Source organism: Nerophis lumbriciformis, linkage group LG18 (genome assembly GCF_033978685.3).
Source record: "Nerophis lumbriciformis linkage group LG18, RoL_Nlum_v2.1, whole genome shotgun sequence".
Taxonomy (NCBI): Eukaryota; Metazoa; Chordata; class Actinopteri; order Syngnathiformes; family Syngnathidae; genus Nerophis; species Nerophis lumbriciformis.
The window spans coordinates 38,295,001-38,320,104 of record NC_084565.2 but is presented as its reverse complement, the minus strand read 5'-3'; the positions used below and the strand labels follow the sequence as shown (position 1 = coordinate 38,320,104).

Genomic DNA, 25,104 nt, shown 5'->3' with positions numbered 1-25,104 from the left:
ATTTCAATATTTATTATATTACAATATTTGTTACAGTATGTATTACAATATTTCTTATAGTATTTATCACAGTATGTATGACAATATTTGCTACAGTGTTACAGTATTTATTAGAGTATTTATTTCAATATTTATTATAGTATTTATTACAGTATTACAATATTATAGTATTTATTCCAATATTTGTTACAGTATTTATTACAATATTATAGTATTTATTACATTACGTAATACAATATTTATTATAGTATTTATTACAGTATGTATTACAATCTTTATTATAGTATTTATTACATATGTATTACAGTAATTATGACAATATGTATTACAGTATTTGACAATAGTTATTATAGTATTAAAGTATTACAATATTTATTATAGTATTTATTACATATGTATTACAGTAATTATGACAATATTTTACAGTATTACAATATTTACTACAGTATTTCTGTAGTAAATATTACATTATAATTATTACATTATAATGTAATAAATAATACTATTTATTACATTATAGTATTTATTACAATATTTATTATAGTAGTTATTACAGTATTACAATATTTATTACAATACTTATTACAGTTTTACAATATTAGTTACAGGATGCATACAGTATTTATATTACAATATTTATCATAGTATTTGTTACAATATTTATTATAGTGTTTATTACAATATTTGTTACAGTATTTATGACAATATTTATTACAATATGCAAGTTGCTTCCAGCAGCACGACATGGCGGGAAAAAAGGCGTTCCACTTCTACCTGTCAGGTGTGTGTTGTGTTAAAGTCATTGTTGCAGCTATTAGTGCATGTAAAACATGGACTCACTCGCGTTCAATATACCGCCTAGACGGGTGTGATGCTAGCAGACATTAGCGTTCATAAACGACGACAGGAAGTAGTTCCAGAGATGAAGGCGGGATCCTCAGGTCAGGGTCTGAATGTTTTCCACAAGTTTGTCTTTTAGGAGAGTTCTTCCTCCTGCGGCTGCGATGTCTGCCTGCTGCACGGCTGCGATGTCCGCCTGCACGGCCGCGTCAAACGCCAACGACAACAAGGCTGCAGGAACCTGAGACACACAAAGCAATCATGGTGGCGACTTCCTGCAAACACACAGGAAGGACTTGGACACCTGGAAAATACTACTACATTCACACCTTGTATGTATACCACCTTGTATGTATACCACCTTGTATTTATACTATATTGTTTGTATACACACTACGTAGTATGTATACTTTATTGTATTTATAGTACATTGAATGTATACCACCTTGTATGTATACTACCTTGTATACACACTACGTAGTATGTATACTACCTTGTATGTATACTTTATTGTATTAATACTCGGGCTACACAATTTTCCGAAAAACCCTATAATTGTGTTGTTGATATAGTAACAGTAGTGAGTGAAGTCATGTGACTTTTAGACTGTCAGTCAACATGTCCTCATATTATTATTATATTATAGTAAGATTGTTCTATAATAATATGGTATAAAAGTATTTCCAAATACGAGTCTTCGTGCAGACAGACTCCATCATGGTGTTGAAGTCCACATTAAGTACTGTGTCAGAACCTAGCATTCATTCCTGCTGGTCCACTTTTGTAGTCTTGTCACTTCTGGAGGTCAATAGTGCTGGATGATCAGTTCTGGAGACTTGTCAGTCGGCCCTAGTGGAAGGTCGTGGTCGGTCCTTGAAGTCGGTTGGTCCTGGTGGGTGGTCGGTCAGTCCTGGAGGATGGATGGTCCTGGTGGTCGGTCAGTCCTGGAGGATGGATGGTCCTGGTGGTCGGTTAGTCAGTGGGTCCTGGAGGATAGATGGTCCTGGTGGGTGGTCGGTTAGTCAGTGGGTCCTGGAGGGTGGTCGGTCAGTCCTGGAGGATGGGTGGTCGGTTAGTCAGTGGGTCCTGGATGGTGGTCGGTCAGTCCTGGAGGATGGATGGTCCTGGTGGTCAGTTGGTCCTGGAGGATGGATGGTCCTGGTGGTCGGTTGGTCCTGGTGGGTGGTCGGTCAGTCCTGGAGGATGGATGGTCCTGGAGGATAGATGGTCCTGGTGGTCGGTTAGTCAGTGGGTCCTGGAGGGTGGCCGGTCAGTCCTGGAGGATAGATGGTCCTGGTGGGTGGTCGGTTAGTCAGTGGGTCCTGGAGGGTGGTCGGTCAGTCCTGGAGGATGGATGGTCCTGGTGGTCAGTTGGTCCTGGAGGATGGATGGTCCTGGTGGGTGGTCGGTCAGTCCTGGAGGATGGATGGTCCTGGTGGTCAGTTGGTACTGGAGGATGGATGGTCCTGGTGGTCGGTTAGTCAGTGGGTCCTGGAGGGTGGTCGGTCAGTCCTGGAGGATGGATGGTCCTGGTGGTCGGTTAGTCAGTGGGTCCTGGAGGGTGGTCGGTCAGTCCTGGAGGATGGATGGTCCTGGTGGTCAGTTGGTCCTGGAGGATGGATGGTCCTGGTGGTCGGTTGGTCCTGGTGGGTGGTCGGTCAGTCCTGGAGGATGGATGGTCCTGGTGGTCGGTTAGTCAGTGGGTCCTTTAGATAAGTGATATTTTATATTGACATTTTCTACCGCTTGTCCCGTTCGGGTTTGCGGGGGTGCTGGAGCCTATCTCAACTGCATTCGGGCGGAAGGCGGGGTACACCCTGGACAAGTCGCCACCTCATCACAGGGCCAACGCAGATAGACAGACAACATTCACACACTAGGGACCATTTAGTGTTGCCAATCAACCTATCCCCAAGTGCATGTCTTTGGAGGTGGGAGGGGCTTATCCCCAGGTGCATGTCTTTGGAGGTGGGAGGAAGCCGGAGTACCCGGAGGGAACCCACGCAGTCACGGGGAGAACATGCAAACTCCACACAGAAAGATCCCGAGCGCAGGATCGAACACAGGACCTTAGTATTGTGAGGCAGACGCACTAACCCCTCCGCCACCGTGCTGCCCTGTTGACATATTTTGCTGAATGAAAATAAATCCTGCATTCCAAGCTAAGTGTGTCAACTCAGCAAAGGACAAGATGGTTGCTAATGAACCTACTTTGACCTCATCAACATCAACATCATCATTATTATTATTATTGATTGAGCCTGGCCTGCAAACAGGAGTTAAGAACATTCCAAGGATACTCACCAGGTTACACTCGGCGAGAGCGACGTCTTCCGACTCCTGCAGTTTGACGCCTCCTGGAGCCAGGAGATCAAAGGGCTGCCAGCCGTCCAGCAGGGAGTCTCGCACAAAGTCGTACAGCGCAGGAAGTCGCTCCCAGGCGTAGAAGGTCCCTGAGGGCGGTCACATGTCACCACGTGATGATGTCACTGCATCGTGTCATATGTCACCATGTGATGATGTCACTGCATTTTGCTGCATATCACCACGTGATGTCACTGCATTGTGCCACATGTCACCACGTGATGATGTCACTACATTGTGTCACATGCCCTGCATTGTGTCACCATGTGATGTCAATGCATTGTGTCACCACGTGATGATGTCACTGCATTATGTCATATGTCACCATGTGATGATGTCACTGCATTGTGTCACATGTCACCAGGTGATGATGTCACTGCATTGTGTCACATGCCACTGCATTGTCACCACGTGATGATGTCAATGTATTGTGTCACACGTCACCACGTGATATCACTGCATTGTGTTACCACATGATGATGTCACTGCGCTGTGTCACTGCATTGTCATGTCACCACGTGATGATGTCACTGCATTGTCATGTCAACACGTGATGATGTCAATGCATTGTGTCACATGTCACTGCATTGTGTGACCACGTGATGTCACTGCATTGTCACCACGTGATGATGTCCCTACATTGTGTCACCACGTCCCTGCATTGTGCCACATGTCACCAGGTGATGATGTCACTGCATTGTCACAACGCACCACGTGATGGTGTCACTGTATTGTCACCACACGATGATGTCACTGCATTGTGCCAAATGTCACCACGTGACGATGTCACTGCATTGTGTCACATGTCACCACGTGACGATGTCACTGCATTGTGTCACATGTCACCACGTGACGATGTCACTGCATTGTGTCACATGTCACCACGTGATGTCACTGCATTGTGTCACATGTCACCACCTGACGATGTCACTGCATTGTGTCACATGTCACCACCTGACAATGTCACTGCATTGTGTCACATGTCACCACCTGATGATGTCACTGCATTGTGTCACATGTCACCACCTGACAATGTCACTGCATTGTGTCACATGTCACCACGTGATGTCACTGCATTGTGTCACGTCACCACCTGACGATGTCACTGCATTGTGTCACATGTCACCACCTGACAATGTCACTGCATTGTGTCACATGTCACCACGTGATGTCACTGCATTGTGTCACATGTCACCACCTGACGATGTCACTGCATTGTGTCACATGTCACCACGTGATGTCACTGCATTGTGTCACATGTCACCACCTGACGATGTCACTGCATTGTGTCACATGTCACCACGTGATGTCACTGCATTGTGTCACATGTCACCACCTGACAATGTCACTGTATTGTGTCACATGTCACTACCTGACAATGTCACTGTATTGTGTCACATGTCACTACCTGACAATGTCACTGCATTGTGTCACATGTCACTACCTGACAATGTCACTGTATTGTGTCACATGTCACCACGTGATGTCACTGCATTGTGTCACATGTCACCACCTGACGATGTCACTGCATTGTGTCATATGTCACCACGTGATGTCACTGCATTGTGTCACATGTCACCACCTGACGATGTCACTGCATTGTGTCACATGTCACCAGATGATGTCACTGCACTGTGTCACTGCATTGTGTCATGTCACCACGTGATGATGTCACTGCATTGTGTCACATGTCACCACGTGATGATGTCACTGCATTGTGTCACATGTCACCATGTGATGATGTCACTGCATTGTGTCACATGTCACCAGGTGATGATGTCACTGCACTGCATCACCTACCCTGCAGCAGTGTTCCATCAGGAAGTCGAACCCGCAGCAGAGCGTAGTTGTACTTCCTCCTCTCTCGCTGCTCGTCCCGTTCTCTCATGGCTTTGGTGCGCAGCATGGAGTTCTTCTCCACCAGATCGCTCCTGACCAGGGCAACAGAGCGGAGGTTGCCTACAGCCACACAGAACGTGAGACGGCGGTCGTCTACCTGTGCTGCTGCTCCTTCTTCAGCTCCTCGGCGTTCAGGTTGTAGAAGTCGGGCGGCAGCTGGAAGCGCGTGGCGTGGTCCGACGCTCGGAAAGCTTGAGGCCGGCGGTCCAGCTGAGCTCTGAGCGGCTCGCCGCGCTGGAGACGATCTCGCCGTTCCTTCATCAGCTCCAGGGCGTCTGCGCTCTGCTCTGGCAACAGCAGGAACTCTTCTTCCGCCTCTGCACACCAGGAGACACATGAGGACACCTGGCAGGTGCACACAGGAAGTGGCAAAGTACCTTGGACAGGAAGCATGTGGCTGGTGAAGCCCAGCGCCTGCAGGAACTCTCTGCTGCCCTCTACAGCCACCACCTTGTCCTGCAAGCAGCAGCACACAACATCACTTCTCTCCTTTCAAAGCTGTAGGAAAACACAAGTGTATTTCAAAATAAAAGCTTGGTCAGGTTAAATGTCATTTTCATTCACACAATTCTTTCATTTTTCACTTTCATATATTGTCTTTTTTTATAGACTCAGACTTTCGAGCCTTTTTACGGGGAGCGCGTGGCCTCATGACAATCCAATCAGCGAAAGCCTAAGGGGCGTTGCCTTCAGGGACCCTGGGAAGTAATTGAGTTGAAGACAACACTTTCTTTAAGTCCACCATTAAAGAAAGGATGACACTTTGTATAAGTTCACATGATCTAACCAGCAGGTGGCAGCAGCATGCATCACATGATCTAACCAGCAGGTGGCAGTAGGATGCATCACACGATCTAACCAGCAGGTGGCAGCAGGATGCATCACACAGCAGGATGCATCACATGATCTAACCAGCAGGTGGCAGCAGCATGCATCACATGATCTAACCAGCAGGTGGCAGCAGCATGCATCACACTATCTAACCAGCAAGATGAATCACATGATCTAACCAGCAGGTGGCAGCAGCATGCATCTCACGATCTAACCAGCAGGTGGCAGCAGTGTCAGACGTACCTGAAAGACTTTGTTGCTGACTTTCAGCTTCCTGTATTTGTCTTCGGAAGGATTCTTACAAATGTTTTCCACATACCTGTAAAAACATAAAAAGGTAATAAGAGTCTTTCCAAGTGAATTTTGAGTTTGTCTTACTTGCTCATGATGTCCACGGCCGCCTTCACTTTTTCTTTGTCTTTGTTAAAAGTGTGGATCATCATCACAGACGCCTCCACTGCATCCTCTTCAAAGCGCTAAAAACATGGTAATTATTAATGATCATAATCATACATGTCATGTTTGTTATTAATGATCATACATGGCAACACATTTGTTATTGATCATACAACATGTCAACAAAAGTTTGTTATTAATAATCATACATGTCAACACATGTTTGTTATTAATGATCATACATGGCAACACATTTGTTATTGATCATACAACATGTCAACAAAAGTTTGTTATTAATAATCATACATGTCAACACATGTTTGTTATTAATGATCATACATGGCAACACATTTGTTATTGATCATACAACATGTCAACAAAAGTTTGTTATTAATGATCATACATGGCAACACATGTCTGTTATTAATAATCATATATGTCAACACATGTCTGTTATTAATAATCATACAACATGTCAACAAAAGTTTGTTATTAATGATCATACATGTTTGTTATTAATAATCATACATGTCAACACATGTTTGTTATTAATGATCATACATGTCAACACACGTTTGTTATTAATGATCATACATGTCAACACGTTTGTTATTAATGATCATACATGTCAACACACGTTTGTTATTAATGATCATACATGTCAACACACGTTTGTTATTAATGATCATACATGTCAACACATATTTGTTATTAATGATTATACATGTCAACACATGTTTGTTATTAATGATCATACATGTCAACACATGTTTGTTATTAATGATCATACATGTCAACACATGTTTGTTATTAATGATCATACATGTCAACACATGTTTGTTATTAATGATCATACATGTCAACACGTTTGTTATTAATGATCATACATGTCAACACACGTTTGTTATTAATGATCATACATGTCAACACACGTTTGTTATTAATGATCATACATGTCAACACACGTTTGTTATTAATGATTATACATGTCAACACATGTTTGTTATTAATGATCATACATGTCAACACATGTTTGTTATTAATGATCATACATGTCAACACATGTTTGTTATTAATGATCATACATGTCAACACATGTTTGTTATTAATGATCATACATGTCAACACGTTTGTTATTAATGATCATACATGTCAACACATGTTTGTTATTAATGATCATACATGTCAACACATGTTTGTTATTAATGATCATACATGTCAACACATGTTTGTTATTAATGATCACACATGTCAACACGTTTGTTATTAATGATCATACATGTCAACACATGTTTGTTATTAATGATCATACATGTCAACACATATTTGTTATTAATGATTATACATGTCAACACATGTTTGTTATTAATGATCATACATGTCAACACATGTTTGTTATTAATGATCATACATGTCAACACATTTGTTATTAATGATCATACATGTCAACACATGTTTGTTATTAATGATCATACATGTCAACACATGTTTGTTATTAATGATCATACATGTCAACACATGTTTGTTATTAATGATCATACATGTCATCACGTTTGTTATTAATGACCATACATGTCAACACGTTTGTTATTAATGATCATACATGTCAACACATGTTTGTTATTAATGGTCATACATGTCAACACATGTTTGTTATTAATAATCATACATGTCAACACATGTTTGTTATTAATGATCATACATGTCAACACGTTTGTTATTAATAATCATACATGTCAACACATTTGTTATTAATGATCATACATGTCAACACATGTTTGTTATTAATGATCATACATGTCAACACATGTTTGTTATTAATGATCATACATGTCAACACGTTTGTTATTAATGATCGTAGATGTCAACACATGTTTGTTATTAATGATCATACATGTCAACACATTTGTTATTAATGATCATACATGTCAACACGTTTGTTAATAATCATACATGTCAACACATGTTTGTTATTAATGATCATACATGTCAACACATTTGTTATTAATGATCATACATGTCAACACATGTTTGTTATTAATGATCATACATGTCAACACGTTTGTTATTAATGATCGTAGATGTCAACACATGTTTGTTATTAATGATCATACATGTCAACACATGTTTGTTATTAATGATCATACATGTCAACACATGTTTCTTATTATTAATCATACATGTCAACACATGTTTGTTATTAATAATCATACATGTCAACACATGTTTGTTATTAATAATCATACATGTCAACACATTTGTTATTAATGATCATACATGTCAACACATGTTTGTCATTAATGATCATACATGTCAACACATGTTTGTTATTAATGATCATACATGTCAACACATTTGTTATTAATGATCATACATGTCAACACATGTTTCTTATTAATGATCATACATGTCAACACATGTTTGTTATTAATGATCATACATGTCAACACATGTTTGTCATTAATGATCATACATGTCAACACATGTTTGTTATTAATGATCATACATGTCAACACATGTTTGTTATTAATGATCATACATGTCAACACATGTTTGTCATTAATAATCATACATGTCAACACATTTGTTATTAATGACCATACATGTCAACACATGTTTGTTATTAATGATCATACATGTCAACACATGTTTGTTATTAATGATCATAGATGTCAACACATGTTTGTCATTAATGATCATACATGTCAACACATGTTTGTCATTAATGATCATACATGTCAACACATGTTTGTTATTAATGATCATAGATGTCAACACGATAGTTATTAATGATCATACATGTCAACACATGTTTGTCATTAATAATCATACATGTCAACACATTTGTTATTAATGATCATACATGGCAACACATTTGTTATTGATCATACAACATGTCAACACATGTTTGTTATTAATGATCATACATGTCAACACATGTTTGTTATTAATAATCATACATGTCAACACATTTGTTGTTAATGATCATGCATGTCAACACGTTTCTTATTAATAATCATACATGTCAACACATGTTTGTTATTAATGATCATACATGTCAACACATGTTTGTTATTAATGATCATACATGTCAACACATGTTTGTTATTAATGATCACACATGTCAACACGTTTGTTATTAATGATCATACATGTCAACACATGTTTGTTATTAATGATCATACATGTCAACACATATTTGTTATTAATGATTATACATGTCAACACATGTTTGTTATTAATGATCATACATGTCAACACATGTTTGTTATTAATGATCATACATGTCAACACATTTGTTATTAATGATCATACATGTCAACACATGTTTGTTATTAATGATCATACATGTCAACACATGTTTGTTATTAATGATCATACATGTCAACACATGTTTGTTATTAATGATCATACATGTCATCACGTTTGTTATTAATGACCATACATGTCAACACGTTTGTTATTAATGATCATACATGTCAACACATGTTTGTTATTAATGGTCATACATGTCAACACATGTTTGTTATTAACAATCATACATGTCAACACATGTTTGTTATTAATGATCATACATGTCAACACATGTTTGTTATTAATAATCATACATGTCAACACATTTGTTATTAATGATCATACATGTCAACACATGTTTGTTATTAATGATCATACATGTCAACACATGTTTGTTATTAATGATCATACATGTCAACACGTTTGTTATTAATGATCGTAGATGTCAACACATGTTTGTTATTAATGATCATACATGTCAACACATTTGTTATTAATGATCATACATGTCAACACGTTTGTTAATAATCATACATGTCAACACATGTTTGTTATTAATGATCATACATGTCAACACATTTGTTATTAATGATCATACATGTCAACACATGTTTGTTATTAATGATCATACATGTCAACACGTTTGTTATTAATGATCGTAGATGTCAACACATGTTTGTTATTAATGATCATACATGTCAACACATGTTTGTTATTAATGATCATACATGTCAACACATGTTTCTTATTATTAATCATACATGTCAACACATGTTTGTTATTAATAATCATACATGTCAACACATGTTTGTTATTAATAATCATACATGTCAACACATTTGTTATTAATGATCATACATGTCAACACATGTTTGTCATTAATGATCATACATGTCAACACATGTTTGTTATTAATGATCATACATGTCAACACATGTTTGTTATTAATGATCATACATGTCAACACATTTGTTATTAATGATCATACATGTCAACACATGTTTCTTATTAATGATCATACATGTCAACACATGTTTGTTATTAATGATCATACATGTCAACACATGTTTGTCATTAATGATCATACATGTCAACACATGTTTCTTATTAATGATCATACATGTCAACACATGTTTGTTATTAATGATCATACATGTCAACACATGTTTGTTATTAATGATCATACATGTCAACACATGTTTGTCATTAATAATCATACATGTCAACACATTTGTTATTAATGACCATACATGTCAACACATGTTTGTTATTAATGATCATACATGTCAACACATGTTTGTTATTAATGATCATACATGTCAACACATGTTTGTTATTAATGATCATAGATGTCAACACATGTTTGTCATTAATGATCATACATGTCAACACGTTTGTCATTAATGATCATACATGTCAACACATGTTTGTTATTAATGATCATAGATGTCAACACGATAGTTATTAATGATCATACATGTCAACACATGTTTGTTATTAATGATCATAGATGTCAACACGTTTGTTATTAATGATCATACATGGCAACACATTTGTTATTGATCATACAACATGTCAACAAAAGTTTCTTATTAATGATCATACATGTCAACATGTTTGTTATTAATAATCATACATGTCAACACATTTGTTGTTAATGATCATGCATGTCAACACGTTTCTTATTAATAATCATACATGTCAACACATGTTTGTTATTAATGATCATACATGTCAACACATTTGTTATTAATGATCATACATGTCAACACATGTTTGTTATTAAAGATCATACATGTCAACACATGTTTGTTATTAATGATCATACATGTCAACACGTTTGTTATTAATGATCGTAGATGTCAACACATGTTTGTTATTAATGATCATACATGTCAACACATTTGTTATTAATGATCATACATGTCAACACGTTTGTTAATAATGATCATACATGTCAACACATTTGTTATTAATGATCATACATGTCAACACGTTTGTTAATAATCATACATGTCAACACATGTTTGTTATTAATGATCATACATGTCAACACATTTGTTATTAATGATCATACATGTCAACACATGTTTGTTATTAATGATCATACATGTCAACACGTTTGTTATTAATGATCGTAGATGTCAACACATGTTTGTTATTAATGATCATACATGTCAACACATGTTTGTTATTAATGATCATACATGTCAACACATGTTTCTTATTATTAATCATACATGTCAACACATGTTTGTTATTAATAATCATACATGTCAACACATGTTTGTTATTAATAATCATACATGTCAACACATTTGTTATTAATGATCATACATGTCAACACATGTTTGTTATTAATGATCATACATGTCAACACATGTTTGTTATTAATGATCATACATGTCATCACGTTTGTTATTAATGACCATACATGTCAACACGTTTGTTATTAATGATCATACATGTCAACACATGTTTGTTATTAATGGTCATACATGTCAACACATGTTTGTTATTAATAATCATACATGTCAACACATGTTTGTTATTAATGATCATACATGTCAACACGTTTGTTATTAATAATCATACATGTCAACACATTTGTTATTAATGATCATACATGTCAACACATGTTTGTTATTAATGATCATACATGTCAACACATGTTTGTTATTAATGATCATACATGTCAACACGTTTGTTATTAATGATCGTAGATGTCAACACATGTTTGTTATTAATGATCATACATGTCAACACATTTGTTATTAATGATCATACATGTCAACACGTTTGTTAATAATCATACATGTCAACACATGTTTGTTATTAATGATCATACATGTCAACACATTTGTTATTAATGATCATACATGTCAACACATGTTTGTTATTAATGATCATACATGTCAACACGTTTGTTATTAATGATCGTAGATGTCAACACATGTTTGTTATTAATGATCATACATGTCAACACATGTTTGTTATTAATGATCATACATGTCAACACATGTTTCTTATTATTAATCATACATGTCAACACATGTTTGTTATTAATAATCATACATGTCAACACATGTTTGTTATTAATAATCATACATGTCAACACATTTGTTATTAATGATCATACATGTCAACACATGTTTGTCATTAATGATCATACATGTCAACACATGTTTGTTATTAATGATCATACATGTCAACACATTTGTTATTAATGATCATACATGTCAACACATGTTTCTTATTAATGATCATACATGTCAACACATGTTTGTTATTAATGATCATACATGTCAACACATGTTTGTCATTAATGATCATACATGTCAACACATGTTTGTTATTAATGATCATACATGTCAACACATGTTTGTTATTAATGATCATACATGTCAACACATGTTTGTCATTAATAATCATACATGTCAACACATTTGTTATTAATGACCATACATGTCAACACATGTTTGTTATTAATGATCATACATGTCAACACATGTTTGTTATTAATGATCATAGATGTCAACACATGTTTGTCATTAATGATCATACATGTCAACACATGTTTGTCATTAATGATCATACATGTCAACACATGTTTGTTATTAATGATCATAGATGTCAACACGATAGTTATTAATGATCATACATGTCAACACATGTTTGTCATTAATAATCATACATGTCAACACATTTGTTATTAATGATCATACATGGCAACACATTTGTTATTGATCATACAACATGTCAACACATGTTTGTTATTAATGATCATACATGTCAACACATGTTTGTTATTAATAATCATACATGTCAACACATTTGTTGTTAATGATCATGCATGTCAACACGTTTCTTATTAATAATCATACATGTCAACACATGTTTGTTATTAATGATCATACATGTCAACACATGTTTGTTATTAATGATCATACATGTCAACACATGTTTGTTATTAATGATCACACATGTCAACACGTTTGTTATTAATGATCATACATGTCAACACATGTTTGTTATTAATGATCATACATGTCAACACATATTTGTTATTAATGATTATACATGTCAACACATGTTTGTTATTAATGATCATACATGTCAACACATGTTTGTTATTAATGATCATACATGTCAACACATTTGTTATTAATGATCATACATGTCAACACATGTTTGTTATTAATGATCATACATGTCAACACATGTTTGTTATTAATGATCATACATGTCAACACATGTTTGTTATTAATGATCATACATGTCATCACGTTTGTTATTAATGACCATACATGTCAACACGTTTGTTATTAATGATCATACATGTCAACACATGTTTGTTATTAATGGTCATACATGTCAACACATGTTTGTTATTAACAATCATACATGTCAACACATGTTTGTTATTAATGATCATACATGTCAACACATGTTTGTTATTAATAATCATACATGTCAACACATTTGTTATTAATGATCATACATGTCAACACATGTTTGTTATTAATGATCATACATGTCAACACATGTTTGTTATTAATGATCATACATGTCAACACGTTTGTTATTAATGATCGTAGATGTCAACACATGTTTGTTATTAATGATCATACATGTCAACACATTTGTTATTAATGATCATACATGTCAACACGTTTGTTAATAATCATACATGTCAACACATGTTTGTTATTAATGATCATACATGTCAACACATTTGTTATTAATGATCATACATGTCAACACATGTTTGTTATTAATGATCATACATGTCAACACGTTTGTTATTAATGATCGTAGATGTCAACACATGTTTGTTATTAATGATCATACATGTCAACACATGTTTGTTATTAATGATCATACATGTCAACACATGTTTCTTATTATTAATCATACATGTCAACACATGTTTGTTATTAATAATCATACATGTCAACACATGTTTGTTATTAATAATCATACATGTCAACACATTTGTTATTAATGATCATACATGTCAACACATGTTTGTCATTAATGATCATACATGTCAACACATGTTTGTTATTAATGATCATACATGTCAACACATGTTTGTTATTAATGATCATACATGTCAACACATTTGTTATTAATGATCATACATGTCAACACATGTTTCTTATTAATGATCATACATGTCAACACATGTTTGTTATTAATGATCATACATGTCAACACATGTTTGTCATTAATGATCATACATGTCAACACATGTTTCTTATTAATGATCATACATGTCAACACATGTTTGTTATTAATGATCATACATGTCAACACATGTTTGTTATTAATGATCATACATGTCAACACATGTTTGTCATTAATAATCATACATGTCAACACATTTGTTATTAATGACCATACATGTCAACACATGTTTGTTATTAATGATCATACATGTCAACACATGTTTGTTATTAATGATCATACATGTCAACACATGTTTGTTATTAATGATCATAGATGTCAACACATGTTTGTCATTAATGATCATACATGTCAACACATGTTTGTCATTAATGATCATACATGTCAACACATGTTTGTTATTAATGATCATAGATGTCAACACGATAGTTATTAATGATCATACATGTCAACACATGTTTGTTATTAATGATCATAGATGTCAACACGTTTGTTATTAATGATCATACATGGCAACACATTTGTTATTGATCATACAACATGTCAACAAAAGTTTCTTATTAATGATCATACATGTCAACATGTTTGTTATTAATAATCATACATGTCAACACATTTGTTGTTAATGATCATGCATGTCAACACGTTTCTTATTAATAATCATACATGTCAACACATGTTTGTTATTAATGATCATACATGTCAACACATTTGTTATTAATGATCATACATGTCAACACATGTTTGTTATTAAAGATCATACATGTCAACACATGTTTGTTATTAATGATCATACATGTCAACACGTTTGTTATTAATGATCGTAGATGTCAACACATGTTTGTTATTAATGATCATACATGTCAACACATTTGTTATTAATGATCATACATGTCAACACGTTTGTTAATAATGATCATACATGTCAACACATTTGTTATTAATGATCATACATGTCAACACGTTTGTTAATAATCATACATGTCAACACATGTTTGTTATTAATGATCATACATGTCAACACATTTGTTATTAATGATCATACATGTCAACACATGTTTGTTATTAATGATCATACATGTCAACACGTTTGTTATTAATGATCGTAGATGTCAACACATGTTTGTTATTAATGATCATACATGTCAACACATGTTTGTTATTAATGATCATACATGTCAACACATGTTTCTTATTATTAATCATACATGTCAACACATGTTTGTTATTAATAATCATACATGTCAACACATGTTTGTTATTAATAATCATACATGTCAACACATTTGTTATTAATGATCATACATGTCAACACATGTTTGTCATTAATGATCATACATGTCAACACATGTTTGTTATTAATGATCATACATGTCAACACATGTTTGTTATTAATGATCATACATGTCAACACATTTGTTATTAATGATCATACATGTCAACACATGTTTCTTATTAATGATCATACATGTCAACACATGTTTGTTATTAATGATCATACATGTCAACACATGTTTGTCATTAATGATCATACATGTCAACACATGTTTCTTATTAATGATCATACATGTCAACACATGTTTGTTATTAATGATCATACATGTCAACACATGTTTGTCATTAATAATCATACATGTCAACACATTTGTTATTAATGACCATACATGTCAACACATGTTTGTTATTAATGATCATACATGTCAACACATGTTTGTTATTAATGATCATACATGTCAACACATGTTTGTTATTAATGATCATAGATGTCAACACATGTTTGTCATTAATGATCATACATGTCAACACATGTTTGTCATTAATGATCATACATGTCAACACATGTTTGTTATTAATGATCATAGATGTCAACACGATAGTTATTAATGATCATACATGTCAACACATGTTTGTTATTAATGATCATAGATGTCAACACGTTTGTTATTAATGATCATACATGGCAACACATTTGTTATTGATCATACAACATGTCAACAAAAGTTTCTTATTAATGATCATACATGTCAACATGTTTGTTATTAATAATCATACATGTCAACACATTTGTTGTTAATGATCATGCATGTCAACACGTTTCTTATTAATAATCATACATGTCAACACATGTTTGTTATTAATGATCATACATGTCAACACATTTGTTATTAATGATCATACATGTCAACACGTTTGTTATTAATGATCATACATGTCAACGCATGTTTGTTATTAATAATCATACATGTCAACACATGTTTGTTATTAATGATCATACATGTCAACACATGTTTGTTAATAATCATACATGTCAACACATGTTTGTTAATAATGATCATACATGTCAACACGTTTGTTATTAATGATCATACATGTCAACACATGTTTGTTATTAATGATTATACATGTCAACACATGTTTGTTATTAATGATCATACATGTCAACACGTTTGTTATTAATGATCATAGATGTCAACACATGTTTGTTATCAATGATCATACACGTCAACACATGTTTGTTATTAATGATCATACATGTCAACACATGTCTGTTATTAATGATCATACATGTCAACACATGTCTGTTATTAATGATCATACATGTCAACACATGTTTGTTATTAATGATCATACATGTCAACACATGTCTGTTATTAATGATCATACATGTCAACACATGTTTGTTATTAATGATCATACATGTCAACAGTTTGTTAATAATAATCATACATGTCAACACATATTATTAATAATCATACATGTCAACAGTTTGTTAATAATAATCATGCATGTCAACACATGTTTGTTATTAATGATCATACATGTCAACACATGTTTGTCATTAATGATCAAACATGTCAACACATGTTTGTCATTAATGATCATACATGTCAACACATGTTTGGTATTAATAATCATACATGTCAACACATGTTTCTTATTAATAATCATACATGTCAACACATGTTTGTCATTAATGATCATACATGTCAACACATTTGTTATTAATAATCATACATGTCAACACATTTGTTATTAATGATCATACATGTCAACACATGTTTCTTATTAATAATCATACATGTCAACACATGTTTGTTATTAATGATCATACATGTCAACACGTTTGTTATTAATGATCATACATGTCAACACATGTTTGTTATTAATGATCATACATGTCAACACATGTTTGTTATTAATGATCATACATGTCAACACATTTGTTATTAATGATCATACATGTCAACACATGTTTCTTATTAATGATCATACAACATGTCAACACGTTTGTTATTAATGATCATACAACATGTCAACACGTTTGTTATTAATGATCATACATGTCAACAGTTTGTTAATAATAATCATACATGTCAACACATGTTTGTTATTAATGATCATACATGTCAACACATGTTTGTTATTAATGATCATACATGTCAACACATGTTTGTTATTAATGATCATACATGTCAACACATGTTTGTTATTAATGATTATACATGTCAACACGTTTGTTATTAATGATCATACATGTCAACATGTTTGTTATTAATGATCATACATGTCAACACATGTTTGTTATTAATGATCATACATGTCAACACATGTTTGTTATTAATAATCATACATGTCAACACGTTTGTTATTAATGATCATACATGTCAACACATGTTTGTTATTAATGATCATACATGTCAACACATGTTTGTTAATAATAATCATACATGTCAACACATGTTTGTTATTAATGATCATACATGTCAACACATGTTTGTTATTAATGATCATACATGTCAACACATGTTTGTTATTAATAATCATACATGTCAACACATGTTTGTTATTAATGATCATACATGTCAACACATGTTTGTTATTAATGATCATACATGTCAACACATGTTTGTTATTAATAATCATACATGTCAACACGTTTGTTATTAATGATCATACATGTCAACACATGTTTGTTATTAATGATCATACATGTCAACACATGTTTGTTAATAATAATCATACATGTCAACACATGTTTGTTATTAATGATCATACATGTCAACACATGTTTGTTATTAATGATCATACATGTCAACAAACGTTTGTTATTAATGATCATAATCATACAACATGCAGGACGCACCTTCAAAATGGCCTCTTTAATGTGGCCTTCCCTCTGCGCCCTGGTGAGCGTGGCTCCTGTTAAGGGGCAGGTGAAGTACACACCTGACACCGAAGGACAGGGATGCTCTTTTGCGGCCAGGTTGGTTCCCTGTGGAGGTGAAGAACTCTTCTAGTGGTTCCAAAAACAGGATTGGAGCAGAGAAAGACAACAAACCTCTGCAGTGTCTGGCTGGTCTTTTTCTGCCAGTGCAGCAGCTTCAGCCTCCAGCTCTCTTTTCACTACAAGCACAGATACTTTACTCACTTAGCATTTATCCAATGAGCATAATAGATACTTTACTCACTTAGCATGTATCCAATGAGCATAATAGATACTTTACTCACTTAGCATTTATCCAATGAGCATAATAGATACTTTACTCACTTAGCATTTATCCAATGAGCATAATAGATACTTTACTCACTTAGCATTTATCCAATGAGCATAATAGATACTTTACTCACTTAGCATTTATCCAATGAGCATAATAGATACTTTACTCACTTAGCATTTATCCAATGAGCATAATAGATACTTTACTCACTTAGCATTTATCCAATGAGCATAATAGATACTTTACTCACTTAGCATTTATCCAATGAGCACAATCAATCAATCAATCAATCAATCAATCAATCAATGTTTATTTATATAGCCCTAAATCACAAGTGTCTCAAAGGGCTGCACAAGCCACAACGACATCCTCGGTATAGCATTTATCCAATGAGCATAATAGATACTTTACTCACTTAGCATAGCTACTTTACTCACTTAGCTTTTATCCAATGAGCATAATAGATACTTTACTCACTTAGCATAGCTACTTTACTCACTTAGCATTTATCCAATGAGCACAATAGATACTTTACTCACTTAGCATTTATCCAATGAGCATGATAGATACTTTACTCACTTAGCATTTATCCAATGAGCATAATAGATACTTTACTCACTTAGCATTTATCCAATGAGCATAATAGATACTTTACTCACTTTTAGCATTTATCCAATGAGCATAATAGATACTTTACTCACTTAGCATTTATCCAATGAGCATAATAGATACTTTACTCACTTAGCATTTATCCAATGAGCATAATAGATACTTTACTCACTTAGCATAGCTACTTTACTCACTTAGCATTTATCCAATGAGCACAATAGATACTTTACTCACTTAGCATTTATCCAATGAGCATGATAGATACTTTACTCACTTAGCATTTATCCAATGAGCATAATAGATACTTTACTCACTTAGCATTTATCCAATGAGCATAATAGATACTTTACTCACTTTTAGCATTTATCCAATGAGCATAATAGATACTTTACTCACTTAGCATTTATCCAATGAGCATAATAGCTACTTTACTCACTTAGCATTTATCCAATGAGCATAATAGATACTTTACTCACTTAGCATAGCTACTTTACTCACTTAGCATTTATCCAATGAGCATAATAGATACTTTACTCACTTAGCATTTATCCAATGAACATAATAGCTACTTTACTCACTTAGCATAGTTACTTTACTCACTTAGCATTTATCCAATGAGCATAATAGATACTTTACTCACTTAGCATAGCTACTTTACTCACTTAGCATTTATCCAATGAGCATAATAGATAATTTACTCACTTAGCATTTATCCAATGAGCATAATAGATACCTTACTCACTTAGCATTTATCCAATGAGCATAATAGATACTTTACTCACTTAGCATAGTTACTTTACTCACTTAGCATTGATCCAATGAGCATAATAGCTACTTTACTCACTTAGCATTTATCCAATGAGCATAATAGCTACTTTACTCACTTAGCATTTATCCAATGAGCATAATAGATACTTTACTCACTTAGCATAGCTACTTTACTCACTTAGCATTTATCCAATGAGCATAATAGATACTTTACTCACTTAGCATAGCTACTTTACTCACTTAGCTTTTATCCAATGAGCATAATAGCTACTTTACTCACTTAGCATTTATCCAATGAGCATAATAGATACTTTACTCACTTAGCATAGCTACTTTACTCACTTAGCATTTATCCAATGAGCACAATAGATACTTTACTCACTTAGCATTTATCCAATGAGCATGATAGATACTTTACTCACTTAGCATTTATCCAATGAGCATAATAGATACTTTATTCACTTAGCATAGCTAATTTACCCACTTAGCATTTATCCAATGAGCATAATAGATACTTTAGTCACTTAGCTAATTTAGCCAGTTAGCATTCATCAATTTACCCTAGATACTTTAATCAGTTACAATTCATCCAGTTAGCATGTATATTTTATTCTGGTAGTGTTTTATCTAGTCAGCATAGATACTTCATTCAGTTAGCATAAATACTACTTTATACGGTTAGCAGAGTTACTTTATCCAGTTAGCATAGATACTTTATGCAATAAGCACATATATTTTATTCCGTTAGCATATACTAGTTTATTCAGTTAGCATAGATGCTAGTTAATCCAGTTATCATAGATACGAGTTTATTCCGTTAGCATATACTAGTTTATTCAGTTAGCATAGATGCTAGTTAATCCAGTTATCATATATACTAGTTTATTCCGTTAGTATATACTAGTTTATTCAGTTAGCATAGATGCTAGTTAATCCAGTTATCATAGATACTAGTTTATTCCGTTAGCATATACTAGTTTATTCAGTTAGCATAGATGCTAGTTATTCCAGTTATCATAGATACTAGTTTATTCCGTTAGCATATACTAGTTCATTCAGTGAGCATAGATGCTAATTAATCCAGTTATCATAGATACTAGTTTATTCCGTTAGCATATACTAGTTTATTCAGTTAGCATAGATGCTAGTTATTCCAGTTATAGATACTAGTTTATTCCGTTAGCATATACTAGTTCATTCAGTTAGCATAGATGCTAGTTAATCCAGTTATCATAGATACAAGTTTATTCCGTTAGCATATACTAGTTTATTCAGTTAGCATAGATGCTAGTTAATCCAGTTATCATAGATACTAGTTTATTCAGTTAGCATAAATACTAGTTTATATAGTTTGCAGATACTTTATGCAATAAGCATATATATTGTATTCAGTTAGCATAGATACTAGTTTATTTAGTTAGCATAGATACTAGTTAATCCAGTTAGCATATACAGTATACTAGTTTATTCATTTAGCATACACACTAGCTAATCCAGTTAGCATATATACTAGTTAACCCAGTTAGCACATATACTAGTTTGTTCATTTAGCATATATACTAGTTTATTCATTTAGCATACATACTAGTTAATCCAGTTAGCATATATACTAGTTAACCCAGTTAGCATATATACTAGTTTGTTCATTTAGCATATATACTAGTTAATACAGTTACCATAGATACAAGTTAATCTGGTTATCATAGATACTAGTTCATTCAATTAACATAGATACTAGTTTAATCAGTTAGCATATATAATAGTTTATTTAGTTAGCATAACTACTAGTTTATTTAGTTAGCATACCTACTTGTTAATCAAGTTATCATATATACTAGTTTATTCAGTTAGCATAGATACTAGTTTATTCAGTTAGCATATATAGTAGTTTATTTATTTAGCATAAATACTCGTTTATTTAGTTAGCATACCTACTTGTTAATCAAGTTAGCATATATACTAGTTTATTCAGTTAGCATATATAGTAGTTTATTTAGTTAGCATAGATACTAGTTTATTTAGTCAGCATAAATAAGAGTTAATCCAGTTAGCATATATATTAGTTAATCCAGTTACCATAGATACAAGATAATCTGGTTTTAATAGATACTAGTTCATTCAATCAACATAGATACTTGTTTATTCAGTTAGCATATATAGTAGTTTATTTAGTTAGCATACCTACTTGTTAATCAAGTTAGCATATATACTAGTTTATTCAGTTAGCATATATACTAGTTTATTCAGTTAGCATATATAGTAGTTTATTTATTTAGCATAAATACTAGTTTATTTAGTTAGCATACCTACTTGTTAATCAAGTTAGCATATATACTTGTTTATTCAGTTAGCATAGATACTAGTTTATTTAGTCAGCATAAATAAGAGTTAATCCAGTTAGCATATATATTAGTTTATTCAGCTAGCATTTATACAGCTAGCATTTATTCAGTTAGCATTTATACTACTTTGTTCAGTTAGCATAGGTACTAGTTTATCCAGTTAGCACATATACTAGTTTGAGTCATCATAGATACTAGTTTATCCAGTTGGCATAGCTACTAGTTTATCCAGTTGACATAGCTACTAGTTTATTCAGTTAATGAGTTTATTGAGTTAGCAGAGAAGCCAGTGAGTGTGCCAGTGTCACCCTGGTTCCTGATGGCGTCCTGGGAGGTGAGAAGTTTGGGCCGCTGCTGCTGTTCAATCCTGGCCAGAGCTGCTGCTCCTGCTCGCTGGGATCCCTCGCTGGGTTCTTCACGCTGCTGCTGCTTGGCAGCGGAGCTCCTGTGGCCTCTGTCAGCTGCACCACTTTGCAGGGAAGAACACATTTTTATATCATATGTGATATTTCTGCTGGACTTGATATTAGACTAGACTTGATATCATATGTGATATTTCTGCCAGACTTGATATCATATGTGATATTTCTGCTAGACTTGATATCATATGTGATATTTCTGCTAGACTTGATATCATATGTGATATTTCTGCTAAACTTGATATCATATGTGATATTTCTGCTAGACATGATATCAAATGTGATATTTATGCTAATCTTCATATCATATGTGATATTTCTAGATATTTCTGCTGGACTTGATATCAAATGTGATAGTTCTGCTGGACTTGATATCATATGTGATATTTCTGCTGGACTTGATATCATATGTGATATTGCTGCTAAACTTGATATCATATGTGATATTTCTGCTGGACTTGATATTGGACTAGACTTGATATCATATGTGATTTTTCTGCTAAACTTGATATCATATGTGATATTTCTGCTGGACTTGATATCACATGTGATATTTCTGCTGGACTTGATATTGGACTAGACTTGATATCATATGTGATTTTTCTGCTAAACTTGATATCATATGTGATATTTCTGCTGGACTTGATATCATATGTGATATTTCTGCTGGACTTGATATTGGACTAGACTTGATATCATATGTGATATTTCTGCCAGACTTGATATCATATGTGATTTTTCTGCTAAACTTGATATCATATGTGATATTTCTGCTGGACTTGATATCATATGTGATATTTCTGCTAGATTTGATATCACATGTGATATTTCTGCTGGACTTGATATCATATGTGATATTTCTGCTAGACATGATATCAAATGTGATATTTCTGCTAAACTTGATATCATATGTGATATTTCTGCCGGACTTGATATCATATGTGATATTTCTGCTAGACTTGATATCATATGTAATATTTCTGCTAAACTTGATATCATATGTGATATTTCTGCTGGACTTGATATCATATGTGATATTTCTGCTAGACTTGATACTGCCACATATGATATCAAGTCCAGCAGAAATATCACATATGATATCAAGTGTAGCAGAAATATCACATATGATATCAACTCTAGTCTGATATCAAGTCCAGCAGAAATATCACATATGATATCAAGTCTAGTCTGATATCAAGTCTAGCAGAAATATCACATATGATATCAAGTCTAGTCTGATACCAAGTCCAGCATTAATATCACATCTGATATCAAGACCAGCAGAAATATCACATATGATATCAAGTCTAATCTGATATCAAGTCCAGCATTAATATCACATCTGATATCAAGTCCAGCAGAAATATCACATCTGATATCAAGTCTAGTCTGATATCAAGTCCAGCAGAAATATCACATATGATATCAAGTCTAGTCTGATATCAAGTCCAGTATTAATATCACATCTGATATCAAGTAGAGCAGAAATATCACATCTGATATCAAGTCTAGTCTGATATCAAGTCCAGCAGAAATATCACATATGATATCAAGTCTAGTCTGATATCAAGTCCAGCAGAAATATCACATATGATATCAAGTCTAGTCTGATATCAAGTCCAGCAGAAATATCACATATGATATCAAGTCTAG

The 25,104-nt window shown here is 33.5% G+C and overlaps 1 protein-coding gene across 2 annotated transcripts in view; it reads right to left on the bottom strand.

Annotated features, from left to right (window-relative positions):
* Positions 1–671: 671 nt before the first annotated feature.
* ubxn6 (UBX domain protein 6) overlaps positions 672–25,104 on the bottom strand; it is a 25,394-nt gene continuing 961 nt past the window's right edge. Inside the window, exons 2-11 of one of the 2 annotated variants that reach the window (XM_061978626.2) lie at positions 23,341–23,501; positions 19,154–19,218; positions 18,959–19,087; positions 6,313–6,410; positions 6,178–6,253; positions 5,481–5,559; positions 5,201–5,420; positions 5,005–5,135; positions 3,145–3,293; positions 672–1,081 (exon numbers count right to left, since the gene is read on the bottom strand). In XM_061978626.2, coding sequence (XP_061834610.2) covers positions 938–1,081; positions 3,145–3,293; positions 5,005–5,135; positions 5,201–5,420; positions 5,481–5,559; positions 6,178–6,253; positions 6,313–6,410; positions 18,959–19,087; positions 19,154–19,218; positions 23,341–23,501 — 1,252 coding nt within the window. In that variant the 3' untranslated portion in view covers positions 672–937. Of the gene's footprint in view, positions 1,082–3,144; positions 3,294–5,004; positions 5,136–5,200; positions 5,560–6,177; positions 6,254–6,312; positions 6,411–18,958; positions 19,088–19,153; positions 19,219–23,340; positions 23,502–25,104 lie in introns of both variants that reach the window. The other variant, XM_061978625.2, reaches the window with a different exon arrangement.